At 39.5% G+C, this 26,353-nt stretch overlaps 1 protein-coding gene across 1 annotated transcript; it reads right to left on the minus strand.

Annotated features, from left to right (window-relative positions):
- Window positions 1-603: 603 nt before the first annotated feature.
- LOC306864304 (arylsulfatase J-like) lies at window positions 604-25,467 on the minus strand. Its single transcript, XM_079408247.1, has 2 exons — window positions 24,693-25,467; window positions 604-2,611 (listed from the first exon to the last, which is right to left on the minus strand). Exons 1-2 carry the CDS (start codon window positions 25,019-25,021, stop codon window positions 1,234-1,236), a joined length of 1,707 nt encoding a protein of 568 aa, XP_079264373.1. The 5' UTR covers window positions 25,022-25,467; the 3' UTR covers window positions 604-1,233.
- Between the last annotated feature and the right edge of the window lie 886 nt (window positions 25,468-26,353).

Consider the following 26,353-nt stretch of genomic DNA (forward strand, 5'->3'; position numbering starts at 1 on the left):
AAGAGGAAAATGATGACTGCTTGCATGTATTTTAGAATGTGCACTTAGATATGGGTGAATACAGTATGTATTATAAAACAGTACATACTAAAGTATTAGTAGTATGTTAAGCAAGTTAAGCATAATGATACTTGAAAGTTAAGCATAACTTGTGAAGTCGTGGTTGCGAGTTCGAGTCTCAGGTCCGGCAGGAATTGTAGGTGGGGGGAGTGAATGTACAGCACTCTCTTCCACCTTCAATACCACGACTGAGGTGCCCTTGAGCAAGGCTCCCAGACTGCTCCCCGGGCGCCACAGCATGAATGGCTGCCCACTGCTCCGGGTGTGTGTTCACGGTGTGTGTGTGTTCACTGCTGTGTGCCTGCACTTTGGATGGGTTAAATGCAGAGCACAAATTCCGAGTATGGGTCACCATACTTGGCCACATGTCATGTCACTGTCACTTTAAAGGAGGGGTCAAATGTCATAGTAACCGTACTCATGAATGACATCAGCCAAATAACTGTCAATCAGTAATTCCAGTACAGCGCTTACCGTTGGGTGGAGTTTGCTGATCGTGTTCAACAACAGAGAGATGATTTCATTTTTATTTTATTTTTTTTAAATGATACTTGAAATGTAACACACCAAAATTGAGAAAACAGGAGAATAAGAAAAAGATGTATTGATCTTACATTCAAGTTTCACCGGTGCCAGACCAGGCAAAACATCAAATAAAACAATACATATACAGTAATAGAATCCAAATTTTTGCCAATAACATAGCACCAATTTCATTTAACTTTCTTATGCAACCCAAAAGTTTTTATTTTTTATTTTTTTTTATTCAAGCTGTAAGACTTACAGTAGTAATTCAAGTAGTTTCCTTCCTCATCATGCTTTTTTTTTCATAGAAGGCATGTCATTTTTGTGCTTTTAGTAGCACCAGAGTTGCAAAAACAATGATTTTCTTCCACTTTTCTCATCTGCCACTAGTTGTCCAAACTTACAGCAATGCTTTGAAGCCTCACACAGTGTTTACACTCTATGAATGAATCGCCTATAGTTCTCTGCACATTGAACTGGAATAGAAAATATTTAAATTACACACTACTGACTTTTAATTTGAAATTGAAATTGGAGGTAAATCTATACATCAGTGAAAATGACTGAGCTGGAAGTTAAAGACTACAGTCATCCCTGAGTTCATACCACAAAAGTCAAAATGGGAGCCAACATAAACTTCTATAGACCTCAGTTCTTTCTTTTGAATTTCCCTCTTCGTTTCGCTTTCTTCCAACTCTTCATCTGTTCCAAATCATAGGAGAGAAGGTTATCATCCTCATCTTCGTCATCATTTGTGTACCAGGGACCCCAGACCCCCCCATTATACTGAGGATTGGAGCGATAGTCTTTGAGAGGGTAGCGGCATGGCACAGCTGTCTTGTTGTACCGTAGAAGCCTGAATAGCATCTTCTTCACCACATGTGGGTATCGTTGAGAAAGGTCCACCCGTTCATATGGATCTGCTGTAATGTTGAAGAGCCATATAGATTTGCCTCGACCCCAGTTCACACGTTCATTGTGCCAACGATTGGCCAACAGCAGTTTGGAGAAAGTCTGTGGTGGAATCCAGTCACTATATCCTGGCACACCAGTCAGGAGCTTCCAGTCACCTACACGGAGTGCTGCCTGGATGGCCGTGTTCCAGATTCCATAGCCTGCTTTCCAAGAGCCATTCTTGGCTTTGGTATAGATAGGGTCTATGTTGTGGAGAATATCCAATCGAGGTGAGGGACGTCCCTCACTGATGGCTTCCCAGACATCATAACCATCAATATTCTGGTTTTCATCTAAAGTACCTTCACCAAGCATCACCAGTGTTGGGTACCAATCAGTAATATGGATTAGAGCCCTGCTTCTAGTTCCCTTTTTGACCAGTAAAGGGCTGTGTACAAACCCTACCGCTCGTATTCCTCCTTCCCAATAAGTTCCCTTACTGCCTCTTAGTGGCCAGTTGCTGCCTCCTGCCATTGGTTGACCTCCATTGTCTGAGGAGTACACCATAACCATGTTGTCATAATAGCCATACTGCTTGAGAGCAAGAGTTATATTGCGTACTGCCTCATCCAAGCAGCTGACCATTGCAGCATACTTGCGGCGATGCAAGTTTGGGATTGACTTATAGCGTTCAAGGTAGCGGGCAGGAACCTGCAAAGGAGAGTGTACAGCCTGGTAGGCCAAGTAAAGGAAGATGGGCTGTTTAGGATTGTGAGATGCCAGGATGTTTATTGCCTTTTGAGTATACATGATGGTGGAATAGATGCCATGGTCCTGCTCCCAGGCAGCTTCTTCCCCCTCATGAAGATCGTACCCACACATTCCTGGGCTGTCACATTTGTAATGACTGTAGTAGTCGCCGCTACCCAACAAAGAGCCAAAGAAGGTATCAAAGCCACGCTGTGTAGGCATACAGCCACGCTTATAGAAGCCAAGGTGCCACTTCCCCACCATATGAGTAGAGTACCCAGCGTTCTTCAGTTTCTGAGGAAGGGTGATGTTCTCCAAAGGGAGGCAATTCGGCTGAGTGGGTCGGATAATGGAATGCTGGAGGCCAGTGTGGATTTGATATCTAAGACATAAAAAATACAACAACAATTAGTAACAATAAATTATAAGCACTGAATAAAACAGACATTTGGTCCTCATTTAGATGACCTACTACTTTAACCGTCCATCCCAAAAAAAAAAAAAAAAAAGCTGAAAAATGAAGGTAACAGATCAACTCAGAAAATGTAAATGTTTTTGACTAAAACAGTTTATAGTGTTTATATTTAAACTATTTTAGACTGGTTTGGGTCTGCACCGCTGCAGGGTAACCCAGTACTTGTGTGAATCGCCATGGACATAAACAGAGAGAAGTAGCTCCGGCTACAATGTTCTTCTGCAAGACATGCAGTTCTGTTTATTAACCGCTAGAGCACCAAAAGTTACAGACTGCAGCTTTAAGATGCATTTCATATTCCCTTTAAAATTTGTAATTGTTTTGGATAAACGCATCAGCAAAATTGTTATCAAATTATTAAAAAGTATGTAATACAATTATGTAAGTTCAACAGAATAGTTTGAAATATTTATTAATATTTCAGTCAAGTACCTCAACATCTAAAGCTTTTCTACTTCCACAAGCATATACATGTATCAAGTAATATTCAAATCAAGTCAAATCATCTCACTTATACAGTGGTTTGCTGTCCATGATGTACAAGTAAACATTTCTCCACAATGAATATAAACGATGCATAAATCAAATCAATCGCAAGCACATAAAAACAGCACACATGCATAATCACAAACATACTGTTTCTTCATTTTACAAACACAGTACCAAGACAGTACACACAGTTTAAAGGACATCAAAAAAAAAAAATTATGGTCAATTTTTCCTGTCATGTTAACACAAGATTCTCAAACTTTTTACACCAAGTACCAACACAGAAAATATTTGACTTTCCAAGTACGACCATTATGACCAACATTAAAATTCAGTAGCACTATGCACAGTCAGGGGCGGACTGGCCACCTGGCAGACTTGTTGATTTATTAATGTATTAAAACTCAAAATTCCAGGCATTCTAAATTGTAGACGGCAAAAATGCTTCTGTATGCTTTTTATATTTATATAATAAAGTTAACTTCTATATCTATATCACACAAAGAGTATCGTTTTTCTGCAAATATCAGCATGAACATTTAATAATAATTTTATACAAGTTCAGTAAAGCAATAAGTGACTTACATTTTAGACTTATTGCTTGTTTTTGCAAAATTTTGCCAACAAAAATAGTTCCAAACAAAGATTACATCACTGTTTTGCATCTCTGAGCAATGGACTGTTTACTTATTGAATGAATCAGCTTTTTGAACAAATCGGTTGAATAAATGATTCAGTGATTCACTCATTAACACAGATTAACACAAATGCTTTGTTTCTGAATGAATCAGTCGTTTGAATGAATCGGTTGAATCTCAATGACTCACTCATTAATGGTCACTTTCTGTCACCAAAGTCTTTGCTGTCACCTACTAGCGGTTTTAATTTCACATTTTGACTATTTTTTACATGCTTTAAATTATTTCAAATATCAGTATTCAACGTTTTATGTTAAAACACAACATTAGGCCTATTTATGCATCTGTAACTGCAGTTTAAATGCATCCATGTCCCCTCTGAGATACATTAAATTGTGTAAATACATCTAAATGTTTTCTTATGTTGGAATGAAAGACACTAAGTACCGGATGAAGTACTTCTTATTCTTACCCAAAAATACAAAATGGAAGAAAGAGTTAAAACTGAACACAATCTTGCTACTAAAGCTGTATGGATATTTTATATATATATAGTTATTTGCTTCTTTTCCATTTTGCATTTACTTGTATTTTTACTTTCAATAATTAAGTACATTTAAGATTTTAAAAAATACTTTTCGTACTTTACAATAAATATCATATACTTTAAGACTTTTACTCAAGTAATATTCTAAACAAAGACTTCAACTTCTACCAAAGTAATTTTTTGGTAAGATGCCTGCACTTTTACTTGAGTTTATTTTTGAGTAAAAAAAATTAACACAGGCTGTATGCGTAGCTGCAAGTAACAACAATCAGGCCACGTGTCCATCAGAGCCAGCTGAAAACGCCCAGCTGTGAGCGCTTGAGAGAGCAGCGTATTTTAGTTTTTTTCAGTTGAGACGCTGTGGTTACTACACTGTAAAAAATTTGACCGTAAATTCACAGTAAATTACTGGCTACTAGTTGCATTACTTTCACAGTAAATTACTGTATGTAAATTCACAGTAAATTACTGTAAATTAGTTACATTACTTTCACAGTAAGTTACTGTTATTTTTACAGTAAATAATTGTGAAATTACAGCTGTATACTGTGACTTCACAGTAGTTATTCCATACTGTGATTTAGCAGTATGCTCCTGTAGAATTACAGTGTAAACTGTAATAGTAATGCAACTCAGTAGCCAGTATTGTGTTTTTAATTTACTATACAATTTCTTGTTAATTAAAAACTTTTAATTTAAAATTTACTTTTAATTTATTATAAAATACTGTAATTTTTACATTTTATCTGTTAACCCATTCAATAACGTATAACACTGGAAATATATGTTCAATTCAAATAAACACAAAAACAATCAATTGTACACATTTATTTTGCAGTTTAATAAATTCTGTCTAAACTTTCCAGTAAAGAGGTTTAGACGGTTATGCTTCTCTCCATTGAACCAGGACACACAATAGAACATATTCAGTGATCATCTTACTGCATGACTACATCTATAGCTTAACACAAAGCCAGAGTTGAGTTTGTCCATTTTGGCGATGGGACATTGCTTACACACTAGATTGACATCTGTCAGCATCCTTCTTCCTGTAGTTTGTCTCCGTGCCTCTAGAGGTCCCCTGTGTTCTCCTTTGCCTTAGTTCTTCTTCGTGTGGCCTTGTTAGCGTTATCCAGCTCACCTGTGTCTTGTTTTCCCCAGTGTATTTAAGTTGTGTATCTTTCCCTTGTTTCCCCACTCGGTTTTTGAGTCTTCGCCCCGTGTTTCCTGCCTGGTCGCGCTAAGCCTCTCTTGCTACCCCAAGTAAGGTATCCTGAGTTCCTGACTTTGATTGTATTTGCTATCTGATTGTGTTTTCTCCCCTTGTGGAGTTTATTTTCTCTTTTGGTTTTCCATCGTTTTTGATGTTGTAATTCCTCAATCCGAGAAGAACTTTTGTTGGATTATCCTTGCAAAGATTTTTTTATTAAATCTTCGTTTCCTGGAGTAATGCCTTAAGTGTTTCATTTGGGTCCAACTTCACCACTTCCGTGGCTCAGTGGTAGATCTCTCAATCATCACACCAGAGACCCGAGTTCAAGCCTGGGTCGTGACAGACATCCATTCAAAGTCAATGAGTTTCCTGATCAGTGTACAGATTTGCTGGTTGCAGATTTGCTGTCCTCTCTGCCGTCTCTGGATTGATGTCCAAGAAGTACCTATAAACAAAAAGGCAGAGAGGAACGCTGTTAGTTTCTTTCAGGTTGGATGAAAAAGGTGTCAGTTCCCAGTCACCACATTCAGTGGGTCACTGCTGTGCAGTACAGACCAAAAAGTTACAGAACAAGGTGATATTAACCCTAACCATTTAAATAACAGCAGCTTAAAAACATTCCCATCACAAACACACAGTCAAGAACAGTCCTGCAACAAATTAGAGGTGTGTGATTTATCCAGTTAGAGCACTTGCACACAACTGTGTACATCACTTTATATGTACTGATTCCAGAGAATGGAGCATCATTTTAAAAACAGCTTCCTCTATGGTCTCCAGCACAGCTTGTTTGGTCTCCACACCACTTGTTTGAGGGGGAGAAGGGGTTCGTCACCACTTGGCTGCTGTGGTCCTGCGTGGCTCGCAAAATCCCAACACAACGAAACATTCCTTGTTTAACCCACCAAATAAAAAACAAGCCCTCAAGTACAATGTTATGTAGAAATTACCTTTGGTAAATTCCTGAGTGCAAGAAGCATCTTCAGCATACTTCAAATTGACCATCCAATGTCAGCATCCATGCCCTCATCTTCATTGTGTCACCTGGAACAGAAACAGATATACTGTTACCTACTGTTTAGGGGTGACCCCGAATAGTCGACGATTCGATGCTTTGATAGGAGGAGCCTGATTCAAATCCCAATCTCACAGTCTAATATTCTCAGAGGTGTTATGATCATGCCGTTTTGGCTATAAGGGGGTGCTGAAATGTCTTGATTTCACATAGAACTACCGGTTTTCTCCCAATAAGTTAATATACAGCCTATTAAGATAATGCTGTAAATAAGAATCTGAAAAGAAGGAAGCTTTAAATAAATATTTTAACGTGCGTGAATGAATCCAACCACCCCTATAAATTTAAGTTTCACTTTCCATAATCTGTGTCCGACAGAGAAGCATCTTGGCAGCAGGGATTTAAATCTTTAACAAGACTCAAACTGACACAGGCAGAGTGAAAGACTGGATTTTTCTAATCAAGAAGGGTACGAGTGATTTCAGCCGGTTTATATATATTGTGTATATATTATTTAACTTGTATAAGATGCATTTGGTTGAGTTGTGCTGCAGTAAAGCACATCAATGTAGTACTACGGTGATTATCTCTTCAGCGCGCAGTGCGAGCAGTACAAACAACAATGCAGACTATTAATAACTATGACTGGGACTGTCATATAAATAACATTATAGTGAGAACACTATTATAATAAAACGCTGTGAATTTTTAGAGTTCAGTTGCCAACTTGCCGTGTTTCTGCACGTTGTTGCGTGAAGAGCGCGTCCACAAAAGGAGTTCATTCAGAGCTGACTTGACTCTTGGTAATGTAACCCCCCCCCCCCCCCCCCCCCCCCCCCAAACATATGATTCGACTATCAGTAGACTATCGTGAAGATTAGAAAATTCCGATTCGACTATGAAAATCCTTAGTCGGGGACACCCCTACTACTGTTCAGAAAATAAATAAAGATTTTTTTTATTTAAGAAATTAGAGTGAAAAGAGTAGGGTGGCGGCATACTATAACTACTGAGTTTTAGATGACTAATTTTAAAAGAAAATAATTGCAATTCACCTTATTTTTCAATGCAGACATATGCCGTTTTATGTGAATATGTGAGATTTCCGGTTCATTAGCCGCTGTAGGGAAATAACAAGAAGAATAACAAGTAAATGGTAAAACTGTTTGCACTACAAACCAGTGTGTTCATTATTAAAATAATACATTAAAATAATGCATAACTAATACTTAACATAACTAATCACTTAACATTTTTTATATTAGAAATCTGTAATTTTCATAATAGATTATTATTTTTTTTTGTTTTAAAACCAAGACAGTTGTAAATATAGGCCTTTTTAAACATTTTTTAAAAGCCAGAGAAAACCACTCTACAGAAATGTATTTTTCCAGAAATCAAGACAAAGATAATCCACAGATTTCTGAGCAGTTTCATGTAGAAACTATCTGTAGAAAGAAAATAGTTCCTACATGAAACTGCTCACAACAAATTTGTGGATGACTTGACACTTGAAAATACAATCAAAATGAGAAGGACAACATTACCTTGAACAATCAAGCAAGCTTGGGGTTCTTGGTATCATCACAGTCCCTTAACCATCAGTGGCTGTAGCTGTAGCACAAGGCTGCAAAATAATATATCAATAGAATAAGAGTACAATAAGACTCAACTGTTAATAATCTGCACCTATCGTAGCACAGTCAAAATTTGCGCACAAATAATCCCTTACCTTTATCGATTTATCCTTTTTCAGTTGATGAAGCAGACAACGGCTGCTCGGTATCACACACACACAGCAGGGAAGAAAAATAAATAAACCCAGTTTACGTTCCTCATTTTAGATGAATTTACTCTACCTTTGCTATAATCCACGACACTATAATTTCTCTGGTTGATAATAACGATCACAAGGCCATTTTTACCTTACATACAACTTTATTCCCAAGTGGTCACCTCTGTGGAGAGAACCTACACAGGGAAAGAGATCGCTGTTAGCGCTAAGAAAAGCTAAGAGATAATGACATTTTTTTCCCAAAATGAGGCTCCAAATTTTTTTTAATGTCTCACAGTTAGCTACTCACATAATACAGTATAATTACTACAACCAACGTCTGTTTATGGTTTAAAAAATGGCGCGCTCAAACTTATATGTGCAAGCTAACCGCTAACAAAAGAACCTACAACTAATTATTTGGTTAATACTTTTAAATTACATGCACTAACAGATAAAAAAGGCATTTCATTTGACATTTCAACACTTACCGCTGAATCCGCTGGACTCGGATGAGAAAATGGAGGAGACGAGAGAGCTCAGTCAGATGACACAGCGCGTGGAGGCGGGAAGGATTTCACAGTAGTTTCCTGTAACTGCTCCGCCTACATTATTTTCACAGTAAAATTCCAGAATACGGTATTATACTGTGAAAATCACAGTAAAAGCTTGTAAAGTGATAATAATGTAATTTACTTTGTTTTAAATTGTTTACATTGCATGACATGGAATCTCCATTGAAGTAATATGGCAGACGCATTGCGAATTCTCCAAACATTATTTTTCATAACAATGTTATGGTACTCCAGCAATTCCGTCTGGTAAAGACATAAATACTCTGAGACAAGCAATATTAACTTCTCCATTGTTGTTCAGTCATAGTAAAAGCAGAGTGTGATGGTATTAGTCCCGCCCCTCCTCCACTGTGATTGGTTAGCTGATTAAAAAGGGACAGTGATGAGCAATAAGTTTTACCCAAAGTTGAACATTCTTCAACTCTCGGCGCCGAGAAAAAAACGGCAGAGTGCTCAGCATGAAAAAGACGCACCCATTTAAAACAACTTTAAAAATTTGCTAGCCTCGGGAAAAAAAAAAAACCCGCTTTGGTGGACACGCGGCCTAATTTATATTTAATTCAGAGATTCCTCTGCGTACCACACTTTGAGGACCACTGATTGTATTTAACCCTCTGAGCCCGACAAACGCGAATACGCGTTTTGGGGCAGATTTTCCTGATAAGGCAGAAATGAGCTTGAATTACCATTTTTGATCGTTCAGATAAGAGCAATACACCATTCGAATCTGTAAGGGGTCTTCTTTTATTTGTATACACTCATAATAACAACTAAACGTTGTGCTTTTGAAGAATAAAGAAAACAAACAGGGTGCGCTCTCTGTCTTCTCCGTCTCCGCGATCTGTTTTCAGAAATGCGTCACTAAAATGAAGTGTAACTCAGCGAATACTCAACACACAGACATGAGAGTTATCTCTATAGAAAACCTGAAGTGTCCACTTTCAAATGAAGTAAGTCATATCGAAAACAAATATTCTGTGATGAAGTAATCCGTATGAAACCAACACGATGTTCAGTCTGTCCCGTCTAACTCATTATTTTTAATGAGATCCCGCCCCCTCGCGTTCACATGCAAATAACCACGTGACCCGCGCGCGCGGAGCATAAACAAAGCGTCAGTGAAGAGTTCATCGCTGCTACTGTTACTTTCTGGAAGAAGACGCACTGAGTAAAGGCTGGATTTCCTCAAGAGTTTGATGAATAAGTAAGTAATGTTTATGTTTTGCATTAGTTAACGTGTTATTGTGACATAAACTTGAACACATTACTAGATGGGTTGTTCCCAAATTACAACACGATAAATGCTACGCATCTCAGAATGTTTAGACCATGTTTATTATTAATAATATCTGTTCAAAAATATATTTTAATAGCGTGCTAAATGATAACAATTAGTTCTCAGATATAAAATATATTTTTTATAGTGCAAAGTTCATCCTTTTATAGTATAAAGCATGAGTGAGTCTATGACTGCAGAATCATATCCTCTATACTATAAAATCATACATGATGTTCAGGATGGCTATATGACTACAAAATCATAGTTGGGTTTTCCCCAAACTATAATTCCTGACTAAAATGTTTGAAATCCAGTAAAACATTGTGAATATGATGGGCAATTCATTGTATTTAAATTTCTTACGGCGCGAGTATGTTTTCATGCTCTTTATAAAACAATAAAAGTAATATGAGAGTACACTGTAACATGATGAATGCTACGAGTCTAAGTATGTTTACAACATGTTTATGATTAATAGCCTACTCTGTTCAAAAATAGAGTATAATTGCATGCTAAACAATAATTTGTTTCTCAAAAATAAAATGTCTCTTTTTTTAACGATAATACAAAGCATGAATGAGTCTATGACTACAAAACCTATATATATATATAGGTGCTCCTGATATAAACATGCTCACAAATGTTTTTTCTCTTTTTTGGTTGTTTGTATTTTATTGAATCAGACACCTGCACCACAGATGATGAATCCTGCTGACTTTCAGTCTCTTCAAACTGTTTTCCTCTGAGAGCGCTTCACCAACATCAGAAGTTCAGAAAACACTTAAATAACACGTAAATATCAGGTATGATTTATCTGTTTCACTTGTTGAACAGAATCTGTTGCAGGAATGTAAAATAAAATACAATAATGTGTTTGCAGGTATTTTTAAGAAACGTACTAAGTTAACATACTTGTTATTTTGAAAAACAACGCTACAGTAATTTTCCATTGAAACTGCAATACTAAGTTCAACCACTAGGTATCCATCCGACTAAAACTAAACTAAAATCTGCTGTTTAATTAATTAATACTGTAACACCACGCCAGCAGAGGGAGCTCTCGCCTGAGTTTTGACTGTGAGCTCTTCCTCTGCAGTTACTTCCTGTTTGGTGGCCATATTTACCTGGCCACCACATTGCGGCCGTTTCTCAATACCAAGTTCGCAGAGTCTGGACTTCCGTCCTTTCGAGTTTGGACTTGCCAAGTTCGACTCAGAAGAACGAGGACGGGAGGACGAACTGAATTCTGGGTTATGGCCCGTATCAAGTCCGCACAAGTCACCTCTTGATGCATCCTCGGTAAAGGGGCGGATCAAGAACACATCCGGGGATTTGAACTGGACTTGGCTAGATGTGAACTTTGAATTGGAACAGTACTTGGGCAGCGACTGATGACGTTTCACAAGTCCACAAGAACACAAGTACAGACAAGTACGCATATTGAGAAACGGCCTGCATCTTTGCGAAGTATTGCCAGTTTACCCTGCCTTACCAAGCATTTGAATCACTGTCTAGTTCTCCTGTGTATGATCGGTTTTCCTGTTTCTTTTGACTTCTCTTTTGGATTGCACTTTTGCCTGTTTGGACTGCCTCCTTGTGTATTGACCTCACTGTTTGCCTTGCTGACACTGAGTTTGGATTTGTGGAACTGTTTAATAAGCCCTGCATATGGATTCTACTTCGGCTTCCGCCTCAACTCCATTACTAATACTTGGTTTCAAAGTTTAGTTTTTTCCAAATTTTAGTTTTTTTTTTGATACTTTCAATAAAAATTACAAAGTGTGATTATTATTAATATTTATTAATATTATTATTTTTTAATTTTTCAGTTCAGATTAATTCAGTTTCACAAAATCTTTATCAAACTGTTTTATGTTTTTATCCTTTGCAATTTTTTCAGGTCCTTAAAGGCGTGTTTTGTGTTCCTGCCAAGGTGCTTTACTCACAATAGGTAAGATCTGCAACATCTACTAATGTAAATACTGTTTCTTGCATGACCATTTCATTTGTTAGTTCTAAGTAGCTTGTTTCTGTTTGTATCCTGTTTACTTTTAATTATCAGAAGCAATTGATAATTTCAGTTTTTAACAGATGATATAAATGTTTTAAATTACTATTATTTTAAGTTATATGATATGTTATTTGTAAAACTCTTCTAAAATATTTTATTTAAAGGTGGAAGCAGAATTTCTGAGGATTACCACTGTTCCCCTCGTCACAACGTTTTTAGCACAACTTGACCAACACGCTGATCAGCTCATTAGAGTGCTGAAGAAGACAGGTGGATCTAAAGGAAAGAAAATTAACCTCACCTTTGCCCCGATTGCACAGGTATAGTTTACTTCTTTGTAGAAAACATTTAGGAATAAGTACATTTTGTCTATTCTGTGTTGCCATTTGTCAGAAACCAATAACATCTGCAAATGCACCCCATATGAATATAAAATGTATTTGATTGTATTTCACACAGCTTCTGAGATTAATAGCAATTTTCTTTTCCCTTTAAACAAATTGCTATTTCATATTTACACTACACACTATGGATAAATAACCAGAATTTTGAGGAAACTGATGTACTGACATTCAAAAGGACCAATCAAAGTTACAAGTAACAGAAAGAACAGAACTACTCTTATTGCATAGTACCACCAACACACTGATCATTCACTCTGCAGTTTCCCAAAAAGCTTCCCTTTTCACTCTTTTTCTCTACTTGAGAGTAGGCCTGTCGCGATGGTCAATATATCGACTTATCGCACAATATATGTAAATGAGCGTGATAATTTTTGGTGCTGTGATATTGCTACTGATAATTTTCTATCATAAATAGGTTATTCGAATTTTTACATAATGAATGCCATTGTGCTGCCTCTGTCATCTCCTCTGCTCTCTGTGGCGGAGGTGGGGACGGGGCTCAGGCACGGCTCCACTCACACTCACACAAACAGAGTGGAAAGTGTCAGGTAATGCAAGCCGCAAGCTTTAGCTCCAATGTGGGAACATTTTGAACTTCTCGCAGGGCACCATTTCCAGTCCCGCACGAGAACTCTGATCTCACGTGTGATCCTGCATTATTTCCTTATCACTTGTCGCGTACGTTTGGTTATGAAACATAGTTTGCGGACCAGACAGAGTTGTCTGCGATACTTTCTACTGTGAAGTCATGCAGTGTCTGAGCTCCTGTCGCCGATCATCATGCAGTATGAACACAGCAGACATAAAGATGCCTTTTCCCGACAGTGCAAATGTAAACGTGACAGTGTGAATTGGCACACACTCACGGTTAGCGTAACTTGCTATATAGCCAAAGAAATTATTATATGTGGTCAAGCTCAAATATGATCCCATTTATGAGCTTTACCAAACACAAAATAACTGCTGACCATTAATGTTACTTTGTTTTGTCCTAGTTCTTGTTACTGTGCACTTTTTTGTTAACGAAGGTGTTTATTTATTTATTTTTTCTATTATAGGATAAGATGTATTTGTTCACATTTCTCATTCCAGTATCTAAATATTCTTAAGAATAAAATGTTCTTTGTTGTTTGAAAGAGTGTACTTGCATTATTATGCTATTTTATCATTATACTGTCATTATGAAATCAGTGGCATAAAATGGCAATTTCATTTATCGCAATTAATTTTGGTGCAATATATCGCACAACAAAAAGTAGTTATCGTGACAGCCCTACTTGAGTGTACTCTGTAATTGACTAATTGCATAATCATTGATAATGTTTGTACAAGTAAATGGTCATTGTACATGTGCCTAGATTTATAGTTAAAGTTTCACCCATTTCACATAATTATAGAAGTGTAATAGGTTTGTAGTATTTATGTTGATGCTGCTTTTTTATATTTAGAATGAAACTGTTGAAAAGAAGAGGGAGTGCCTCCTCAGGGCACTTTGTATCTATCTAAATGAAGATCCGAGCAGCCTCTTCAAAGAGTATCTGTTAGGTAATACTAACAATTACTGCAGCAGTAACGGTATCCTAGGGCTTTTAAGAATATCACAATATCCATTTAACATAGTGGGACATGGCTTGTAGGAATTACAATTTTGGTCTAGACCAAAATCCAGTTTCTGATAATTTAATCTTAAAATTTGAAAAATTATAATCTCATAACAGTAGAATTTATGGCAGAGCTACTATATTAGATGGCATCAGATCATACATGTGTACTTAATAAAGTGGCCAGTGAGTGTACAAATTGTGAGGAATCAGTTTGGACTAAAAGTTAGTAATCAATATCTATTTTAAAACATTTACGGAGAAAACTGCAATACAAATTAGCTCTTTGGAATTATGTAATTGGCTGGCGATTTCATTGTTGTCCTTTTTTGTGTGTGGAAAGGATTCAGATGGCTGTGCTGCCCAGAGGGACCTTGAACAAGTTGTCTTTGGCATCTACAGCATTAATGCTGAGGGAGGTGATGCCACCACCACTCCAGTTGATGTTGGAATAGTGAATGAGGGTGTTAAAGTGCTTCACGACTTGGGAGACATCGCTTCTGCATGTACACTCTTAATGGATGTCATATATGCAATGAACCTCGGTGAACTATGAGTGCCCCAGATCCATTCCAATAGCTTGTGGATGTTCTCCGATGGGCTCTCACACCGACTCCACCACCAGCACCTCCTGCCACTTCCGTAAACCGTTCCACCAGCTCTTCAACAACCGTGATCTCCAGTCCCATGGCCCAACCAGCGCCCTTCTCTGGCGTGGCGGAGGAGTGCAACGGCTTCTTATTGCAATGTTCCCTTGCCATCGAAATGCAGCCGCTCTTGTACCCCACTGAAAAGGCAAGGATCGTGTTTATCATTTCTCTCTTAAAGGGAAAAGCCTTACAATGGGCAGAAACCTTCTGGGCTCAGGGAGGCCCAGCCACTCAATCCTTCAACGATTTTATAAATCATTTTCGTGAAGTTTTTGGCAGGCCCGCCTATGACACGTCTGTAAGTGAGAAATTGTATAATTTACATCAAGGTTCTCTGTCTATTAACGATTATGCTCTCCAGTTTCGCACCTTAGCAGCAGCCAGCGGATGGAACGAGCGATCTCTATTGACGGCTTATCGTCAGGGGTTGGAACCCAAACTTCGGTTGCAGCCGGCCGCCTATGACGATGTCTGTGGTCTAGAGAGCTTAATACAACTTTCCATTCGATGCGCTTCACGTATGAAATCCTGTCTTGAGGAACAAGCTTCACTCCATAGCTACAATTCACTCCTCCGCCACCCACTCAATCAAAGCCCTCCAGAACCAGCCAGCGAACCCATGCAAGTCGATCATGCTCGCTTGCCCAATCAGGAATGACAAAGAAGAATGTCCCTCAGATTGTGCCTATACTGCGGTGAAAGGGGACATTTCCGGGCAGCATGTCCTGTACAACCTCATCGTCTCTTGGTGAGTGCAATCTAGCCGGTGATACAGAATTTAAAACCGTTGGCAATAGAAGTTCTGCTTACTGCCTCCAAATTCTCTCTTCCAGCCTATGCCCTCCTTGAATCCGGGTCAGCCGGGAACTTTATCTCGGGAGACCTCAGCCGTCGGCTCAACCTCCCAACCGCAAGCACCAAAACCAACTATCAAATACAGTCGGTGACTGGCACCTCCCTCAGCCGTAAGAGTGTAAACCACAGTGCAGGTCCTGTCCGTGGGTTCGCTGCATGAGGAGGAAATTCATCTTCTGGTTCTGGAGGGTTCAGCAGCTGACATAATCCTTGGAAGGCCCTGGTTTGTTCAACATCAGCCCAACATCGCCTGGCATACTGGTGAGGTCCTGAAGTGGGGTAACCAGTGCTTCCCTGGCTGTTTTCTCAATACTCCCAGACCTGTTTCTCCTCCTGTCAAGATGATCACGGTAAATACCACCTCCATTGAAAGTCCCCCAGATAAACTTTCCATAGACATCCCAGCCTGTTACTCCCACTTCAGCGACGTTTTCTGCCCCCAGAAAGCCTCCCAGTTGCCTCCCCATCGGCCATGGGACTGTGCAATAGACCTCATACCGGGTGAGCCAGTGCCCCATGGGAAAATTTACCCACTCTCAATCCCTGAACAGAAGGCCATGGAGGAATACATTGAGGAGGCACTCAAGCAAGGTTACATCCGCCCCTCCACATCCCCTGCTGCTTCGAGCTTCTTCTTTGTGGCCAAAAGGATGGAGAATTAAGACCTTGTATTGATTATCGAGCCCTGAACAATATAACGGTTAAATTCCGTTATCCCCTTCCTCTCGTCCCAGCAGCATTAGAACACCTTCGCGGAGCCACCGTGTTCTCCAAATTGGACCTCCGCAGCGCCTACAACCTCATCAGAATACATGAGGGGGACAAGTGGAAGACGGCTTTTGTGACCCCTACCGGCCACTATGAGTACCTAGTCATGCCCTATGGTCTAGTCAATGCCCCCTCCGTATTCCAAGATTTTATGCATGAGGTGCTCTGGGAGTTTCTTCACAAGTTTGTGCTGGTCTACATAGATGATATCCTCATCTACTCCCGGAGCATGGCCGAACATCGTCGCAACATTGGTCCTGAAACGCCTGAGAGACTTCCACCTGTTCCTCAAGGCAGAGAAGTGTTCGTTCCATCAGTCCTCAGTGCAGATTTTAGGATACAACATCGACAGCGGTGGCATACGGATGGACGAGGGGAAGGTGGAGGCCATACGGAAATGGCCCACTCCTGGCACCATTAAGGAACTGCAACGGTTCCTGGGGTTTGCCAACTTTTACCGCCGCTTCATCCACGAATATAGCACCATCACAAGCCCTTTGACCAATTTGCTTCGCAACAAACCCAAGTCATTAGTCTGGAATCCTACCGCTACCGAAGCCTTCGAGTGTCTCAAGAATGCGTTTACGAATGCTCCAGTCCTCATACACCCAGACCCCAGTAAACCGTTTGTTGTGGAGGTTGACGCATCCACCTCAGGAGTTGGTGCCATCTTTTCTCAGCAGCAGGGGACACCATCTAAACTCCATCCATGTGCCTTCTATTCTCACAAACTCAACCCGGCGGAGAGAAACTATGACATGGGTAATCGAGAACTCCTCGCCATTAAGCTGGCCCTCGAAGAGTGGAGGCATTGGTTGCAGTGTTAATTTTGGCAGGCATTTTTCATTTAGTCTTAGTCTTTATCTTGAGACGAAAAAGCTTAATAGTCTTAGTCACATTTTAGTCATTTCAGTCTTTCATAGTTTTAGTCTAGTTTTAGTCGACGAAAAGTCATTGCATTTTTGTCAACTTTTAGTCATTACTTTGTCAAACTGCAGTTACCAACATTTATTTTGGTAGCTGTTTTATATGTAGTATTCAAACAAAAACAGTCATCAATTCTTCTCTCTTTAGACCACATCAATTAAGCTTAGTTATGAGAAATTTGAATCAAGGATTGAATTTGGAAAAACTGGTATTTTTCAGATACAGTAGGTTTACTTAACAAGTATACATTTATTTAACATCTTTTGTTGGTTAACATTTATGACACAGATAATTAGGAATGCTGTCCATTTAAGACGGAAGGTATGCATGTAATAGCCTACTGACATGCATTCAGTTTTCACCCACCTGTTTAAGCTCACTTAAACCATAACGGACTGTATTTCCGTGAGATACTCTACATGAGAGACATTTGGACTGCTGTGTGTGTATTTGAGCACTGAGAACTGATCGTGCGCTGTATGAGAACTGAAGAAGTGGAGCGTGCGCGAGAGAGAGCACTTCTATCAGCGCGTTTCCGCCTATCGCACCTTCACTAACTTTAAGTTAATCGACAATGAATTGTGACTCCCGGGAAAAATGGGACGTCTGGTCACCCACTCCCTAACCCTTCGGGTGCTGAGGCCATTGTTTCAGATCGCTAGTTCGCGTTTTGGTAGCCTATCCGTCCACTGCGGCTGCCATACTGAGACTAGATAAGAAAATGCCCCTTATCCAATGACAGAGACGCACATTTTGAAAGACAAGACAGTTAACTTAGCCTATAGGATGTATTTTGAATGTCCGGTAGTCCTCAAATAACATTTTAGTCCCGTCTCGTCTTGTTAACGAAGATGTGGCATAAATTTCATCAGATATTAGTTTTAGCTCGTCAACGTCTCATCTTAGTCACAGAAAAAAGGTTCGTTGATGAATATTTTCCGTCGTCGATGAAATTAACACTGATTGGTTGGAGGGTGCGCAACATCCATTGACAGTCCTTACCGACCATAAAAATCTCCAGTATCTGTAGGAAGCCAAAAGACTTAACCATTGCCAAGCCCGATGGGCTCTCTTTTTCACGCGCTTCAATTTCACTATTTCCTATAGACCTGGTCCCAAGAATGTGAAAGCTGACGATCTGTCACGACTCCATGATTCTAAAGAGGAAATTGAGGAAGAACCTGAATCCATCCTGCCCGAGAGGATCATAGTAAGCCCCATTCAATGCAATTCCAGCCCGTTCACCTCCTCCAATGCTTCCACGGCCACTCCGCCGGGCTCCCCGCCAGGATTGCAGTATATTCCCAGGGCTCAACGCATATCACTCATCCAGTCCGTACATTCATCTTTGGGCACTGGCCACCCAGGGGCCAACAACACCCTCTCGCTGCTAAAAGATTGCTTCTGGTGGCTCAATATGGCTCAGGATGTAAGAATGTTCGTCCAAGGCTGAGTGTGCCATGTCCAAAAGCCCACGCCACCTGCCAGCTGGGAAGCTGCTTCCTCTGCCCGTTCCGAATCGGCCCTGGTCACACCTAGGGGTAGACTTTGTCACTAATCTGCCTGCCTCCAATGGTAACACTTGTATCCTGGTAATTGTTGATCGATTTTCTAAATCATGTCGTCTTCCTCTCAAAGGCCTACCCACAGCCATGGAAACCGCTGAACTGATGTTCAACCACATCTTCCGGTATTACGGCATTCCAGAAGATATCTTCTCGGATCCCGGACCACAATTAATTTCACGGGTATGGAAAGCCTTCTTCAAGCTCCTAGGTGTGACCATAAGTCTGTCCTCAGGATACCACCCCCAGACGAATGGACAGACTGAAAGGAAAATCCAGGAAGTAGTACGATTCCTTCAAACCTTCTGCCTCGGCCACCAGGACTCTTGGAACCAGTTCATTGGCTGGGCCGAGTATGCCCAAAACTCCCTGCGCCAACCTGCCACCGGTTTGACTCCGTTCCAGTGCGTACTCGGTTACCAGCCGCCCATGTTCCCCTGGTCCGGGGAACCATCGGATGTTCCATCGGTAGAATACTGGTTCCGAGAGAGCGAGAGGGTCTGGGACGCTGCGCACCACCATCTGCAGCGAGCAGTACGTAGGCGCAGAATGACAGCCGACCTTCGACGATCCGAAGCTCCCCAATACCAACCTGGACAGAAGGTCTGGCTGTCCACCAGAGACATCAGGATGCGCCTACCCTGCAAGAAATTAAGTCCCAGATTTGTTGGCCCCTTCACCATCACCAAGCAAATCAACCCAGTCACCTACCAACTCCAGCTTTCACCCCAGTACAGAATTCATCCCACGTTCCACGTATCCCTGCTTAAACCTTACCACTCTCCTGTCTCTCCCTCCACAGAGCCTGGCCCGACAGAGGAGCCCCCTCTCCCAGTAATTCTGGAGGACGGCGCCATCTATCAGGTCAAGGAGATCTTGGACTCCCGGCGCCGTGGTGGTCATCTGGAATACCTCGTGGACTGGGAGAGCTACGGCCCTGAGGAAAGATCTTGGGTCCCCAGAGACGATGTACTAGATCCAGCCTTGCTTGGGGAGTTCCATGCCAGTCATTCTGATCGTCCTGCGCCCAGAGGAAGAGGTAGACCACCACGACGTTGGGGTCCTCGGCCCTCAGGAGCGGGCAGTGGAGAGGGGGGTAATGTCACAGATTGGCCAGACTCTGTCACCAGCCAATCACAGCGCACGCCCTCACCTGAATTCTAATCACTCACACCTGCACATCATCATTGGCAATCATCACTCACTCCTCTAATACACACACCTCACAACACTCCAGTGTCCGGTCTCGTTCCTACGAAGAGGACTACCATTGCTATCTATCTCTATGCCAGATACTTACCGTCTCGTCTACTTACCTGCTGTGTATCTCTAAAAATGCTACTTACTGGGGCTATTGCCATCTAGTGGTCGCTGATATTCTTAGGCTCAGCTGCGTGTGGATTGCGAGCTGTGTGTGTGTGGATTGGGCAAGACTAAACGGGCGGAACGAAAGTCTCAAAATTCAAATGAATCAAATAGAATCGACTCAGAAGAGATGTGAATGAATGCACGTGCGTCGCCTGATCCACAAATGCACATTTTAATCGCTGCATGCACAAATTATGATAGTTTAATACAAACTATAACATTTGTATTAAAAAATAAGTCTCTAGTCGAATTTTTCAAATCGTATACACGTTAATGAATTGCACTGGGATTTGTTCATTGGTAGTTGTGTGTGTGGGCGTCGTGAAATGCTGCAAACTGCGAAAATGAAGTCTCAAAATCCAAATGAACCGAACAAGATTAATGCAAACAAGATGTCAATAAATGCACGTGTGTCACCTGATCCACAAATGCACGGATTCCTTTTTGCATGAGCAATTTATGATATATTAATGCCGATCACAACATTTTTATACACAAACGTGTGTATTTGTTAAAATCACTGCATAAACATTTAATCCTGAATTCCACCAACTCAAATTGAAATACATTTGTTTGTGGTTAGTAAGATACATGCATAAAATGTATGCAGTACATGGAGAATTGTGTGTGCATCTATTAATCATTTTGAGTCTAATATCATCCCATAATATAGTTCACCCTAAAATTAAAATTCTGTCAACATTTACTCGCCCTTATGTTGTTGTAAACCAGTAAGATGTTGGTTAATCTTTGGTTTTAAAGAAAAAATACAAATGTAGGTATTTTTAATGACACCTGAAATGTTTCTATACTTCCATTGAAAGTCCTAGCACAAAAAACTTTGATAATTGCCATAAAGTTATTGTAAAATTAATCCATATGAACCAAATTGGAAATGCTCTTTGTGTGTGTGTGTGTGTGTGTGTGTGTGTGTGTGAGCGCGTTTTTGTGACAAATGAGGACATCAATTTTTATAATGACACAGGTATGACGTAGGTATTACAAGGTGAAGGTGACTTATGAGGACATTGCCCCATGTCCCCACTTTTCAAAATGTCTACTCGTTACTCCCCGGTGTTCCTGTCTGTCAGCCTTGCCTTGTCTTGCCCTGATGTCATTAAAGACTGTTATTTTGAGTTTACGTCCTCGTCTCCGTGTTCCTCGTTGATCCTTGCTGTGTGCACCGTGACAACGGAGAGGAGGGAATGGGTTAAGGCCACGGGACAAGGCCTAAACCTCCATCCCCATGAGACATCAGCGCTTATGCACTACCCACTACACCACAGGTCCAATCTCATTCTGGTTTATTTACGTAGCCAATGTAACTTTTAAATTTTAAATGTAGTATATAACTAATATTAAACTAAAAACACTACTAAACACAACTCAAATGTCCCACAAAACGTGTTTTTGGCCACCAAATCCATCAGAAAATACTAATCCTCAAACAGGCACTGCTGGAAGCCTTGCTGACCCATGTTCTGCTTGTTCCAACATCCCTCCCACATCTGCTTCCAATAAGTGGGACATGCTCCTCTCTACAGCTAATCAAATTCAGACCACAGAGCATTAAAACGTTCCCTCATTCCCACTACACCAGCCATTCATTACACCCTCTTTTTCTTTTCAGTAACCCAGTTCTAACCGTCTCAAGGCCCTTTTGTCTGATATCAGTAGAGCCATCCTATGATTTGAGATTCTCATATAATTCACTCACTTTTTTATTCCCCCAAAAGTGACAATTTACTCAACCTCATGATTTTTCACGTTTTTGATCTTTCTTCCTACAACATCTAGTCAGTGAGTTGAACTATAGAACAAATATTTCAGTTTTGTGAATCAACCACATGATTGACAATATCTGACTCAGAAGTACAATTGTTCTTCTCTCATGAGCTCTCATAAGTACTCGAAGGAGAACTAGAGCAGATTTTACAGTACGTACACAATATTTCTGATATTACTAACACAAAGCTCAGAGGGTTTAGCAGACTTGAGTATATACTGCATGGCATATGGACCCCGTTTTTGTACCTTTATGGTTTTTTTTTTTTATGGGGTTTGGCAATTGTTAACAGCCCAAGTCACCACATGGTTTTTATTTTGATTATGATTTAAGAGTATATAGTTGACAAGACTTCTAAATATTTAGACTTGTCCATTATGGCAGTGTTTCCAAATGCTGGAGCTTGAAAAAACTGCACATTTTAAATGCTTCCCTTATCTAAACAATCTGATTGTCTCATTAAGTCATCAGCTTGTTAGTAGAGTGCTCAAGAACTGAATCGGGTGTGTCAAATAAGGTCCAAACATATAGGGCACAGAATATAGTGCTGATATGGCAGCTTGATGAAAACCAAAATTAAAGTATGTTTTATCTGATTTGCTTTGCTTGGCAGGTTTTTTAGCTACAGGTGTGGTCAGAAATAAGGAAATATTTTAAGAACTTAAATTCATTTGTGCACCCTTTGTATAAGCAGTCTTGAATAATATCTTTTAAAATGCTACCTAGCTATCACATAAAATATTGCATATAAAGACAAAACATGTAACAGACTTGGAAGATTATGAAAAGTTCATTTCTTTTATCAGTGTATGGAGCACCTTAAAAGGATAAACGCTAGCAAGAGGAACTGAGCTTGCTATTTATATGAGCAGATGTGTTTTTTTTTTGGACTTACGATCAAAAGGCATCAGATGTAGGCACCCATCAGAGAAGCATAAAGCTTTTCAACAAAAACATGACCAATACTTATCCCTCTCAATAACATTTAGACCTTTAAAAGATGGCTCAGCAGATGCCAACATAAACAACTCTGCCTCTTTTTCTGTAATGTAATCTTATTTGCTCAAGACCTTTTTTGTTGAAGAGCATTTTCAAGATTAAACAATTCAGAGGGTATAAAAAGAATAATAGTTTAAAAGGTTAACTGTTTAACTACTAAAACCAGCTGAAGATTTCCATTGTCAGTGCTTATTCAAGATAACAAAGTTTATTAAGGGGTTATATGAATACAATTTTCAATGATCTTTTGAGATAACAGCTGTCCATATTTACTCATCAGTGATGCCTGTTGGGTGCACAAATTAAGATGCCTGTTAGGTAATAAACAGGATAAATGCTATTTTAAACACACAAGGGGCTTTTTGTTTTTTAGTTGCTTTTTAAACCGTTTAGTTTTGGTGCAGTTTTACTAATAAGTGGAATTTTGAAAATGATAGTTATGGACCAAAGGACAACATTTGCCAGGTCAGGGTTTATCTTTGGGTTTCTCCCTAAAATTAATTTACCTAAACAGTTCAAACAGTGGTTTTCAAAATCAGTGTACTTAATTTTAAAATTAGATTTGAAAAAGTTTTGACACCTCGGAATATGGTACAGCGTAGCAGCTATGGGTAGATTTATCTACTGATGTTATAGCTGAAGGACCTCCACAAATTTCTTTTGATATGTGTAATGTTAATCTCATTTCTGAGTGTTCTGAATTTTCTAGGGTAACCACACAACAGTCATACACCCAAATCCCCATTACAGAGAGCCAAAAAGCCATTCTGTTCAGCACATTCATTGTAAATTGAATGTGGGGAGGGGCTGATTCATTCATTACTTCCAAAGCAAATTGCCAAAAAAGAATCCTAGCAACCTTCCTGTTTCCTGAGGCGAGGACCAGATGTTTCACTACTATGGGAACTCTGGTGTCAGGCTTTAAACACTATTGTGGGTGGAGAACATGCACACAAAAACACAATCTTGTCCCATCTGAGTATCCCATAAAATTAGCTGTTCACAGATGCTATTCTGCTGCATTATATACAATTGCAAACACGGCCATAATGGGTTTGTGGTACTTTTGTTGTCAAAAAAATGAATAGGCCTATATTGTTTAGTTATGGCATCATCTACGAAGTATGCACATTGTTCATGTATTTACAGGGGTAATACAGGGGTAAATATTTAGATAGTACTCAAGCCACACTTGCAAAATGTCTAGGCTAAATGTAGCCTATTACATTAAATATCAAACATCAATTGTGACATTTATTTAAAAATGACAAAGAACAAACTTTCCCCAAAAGAAGGTTATTTTAGGCTAGGCTATGCTGTTCAAAATTACGACAAAAGGTACTGAGACGCTTTCAGGTTATCAAACTTTAATGTGATTAATACACACCTTGACACGCGTTGATACTTTTTTATCTAATGGAATTTCTTTGATTTTAAAGTGTGGCAAGTGTACAAAAAACAGTTGGGGCTATTATATATTTGTTAGAGATGTAAACCTATTCATATGAATGATGTATATCCCACCTGCCGGTCATCAGCTGGCTCCTTGAGGGGCTACACAGAGGCTGCACATAGTAATTCTCCAGTTTGACTCCTGCTGCAGCGAGTCTGTCCAGTGTTGGGGTCTTTATTTCAGACCCATGATACCCCACGTCTCGAAATCCTTGGTCATCGACCATAATAAAGATGATGTGAGGCTGAGATGACGGCTTTTCCACGTTGTTCACACGATTCGAATGAAAACTGCTCTTCCATGTTCCGTATGTTGAGTTGACAATGCCGCTAAAAGTAGTCAAAAGCGCCAAAAGAAACGTACTTCTTCCCATTCGTCCGCACATTGCACCTAAAACCATTCGTTTTAATTAAATGTACAGTTAAAATGACAATCGAAACAGAGGATAACACTGTCTTACTCTTTTCACAGCGCAAAATAACACCGCTGCATGTCATGTTCCAGAAGGGATATCGCTGGGGAAACAGACGCGCTTGGAAATTAGGTTCGCGATTTGTCCGACTCTTTTATTACGAACATAGCCATATATTGCAAGATTTGTATGGTGTTGAATGCTGTTATGCATAGAACATCTATTTGAGTTAAAATGACAAATATAATAGATTAGTAATAATAATTAAAAAAAATCTAAAAACCTGAATCTAGGTATAGGTTATCAAAAACTCGGATCGCAGTAAGTTCTGAGCATCACTCCGTCGTTATTATACATTGTTATCAGCGGTCGATCCGTCTGTCTTCAATGACAGACCTTAACTGTCTCATCATTCGCTGAAGTTACTCTTCAATGCCATAAACTGGAGTCCGATTCGCGAATGAATTGTTCTTCGGAATCGAGTTTTGTAATGATTCGATTGAACCGATTCACTAAGCGTGTACAAATCACCGGAATGTTAGGGATACCTTTACAACTGAAAACACGTTGATTTATGTAAAATAATCTAAAACATGGAAATAAATATCAGTATACAAATATTATTTAACAAAAATAACACAAAATAGCATATGTAAACGTTTGGGAACTCTTTTAACGTCTGAGGAATTGCAGACGAATCACTTTTAAAGGGGTTCATTTAAACGAACCGATTCACTAAAACGAATGGGACTTCCCAAAACGCTTTATGGACTGCCTCCCAGAGACACAAGAGAGATGGTGTAGTAACCCGTTGTATTTTATGTATGTTTTAGAGAGAAGAGGACAACACCTAATGCCTACACACTTGCTATTTTAATGTGTAGAATATACATTATTGATTCTCTACCTTATTGTCTGACCATACAAACCATGTAATTATGACTATACAGACTGATAGATTGCCTTTACTTCTTTCCAAAAAGGGTAAAGTAATAATCAGATTTATTTTGGGTCATTATAGACTGTAGCTCTACTTATTGTTGATAAGGCCTATTTCTACTCAGCCCACAGATGTGAAAATAATACCTCATCAAAGATTATGAGGAGTATGTTTTTATTTATTTATTGTTATTTATTTATTATTGTTATTATTTACTGATACAGTTAACTATTCTGGTGTGAATGTTTGCCTATTCTAGGATTACATCAGCAAATTTCCTCTCTTCCTTATCTGTTTGTTAAAAAAATGAAGCTACTAGCTATTTTTAAAACAGCACAACAATGATTCTATTTTCTAATTTCAGTCACAGCATGACAACA

The sequence above is a fragment of the Barbus barbus genome (genome assembly GCF_936440315.1).
Source record: "Barbus barbus genome assembly, chromosome: 1".
NCBI classification, from domain to species: Eukaryota; Metazoa; Chordata; class Actinopteri; order Cypriniformes; family Cyprinidae; genus Barbus; species Barbus barbus.

Coding starts and splice junctions, on each gene's coding strand:
- LOC306864304 (XM_079408247.1), bottom strand. CDS start 25,021: ATGGTTTTAGGTGCAATGTGCGGACGAATGGGAAGAAGTACGTTTCTT. Junction 2,612..24,692: donor AGCCAGCTGATGACCGGCAG/GTGGGATATACA, acceptor TTTATGTCTTAG/ATATCAAATCCACACTGGCC.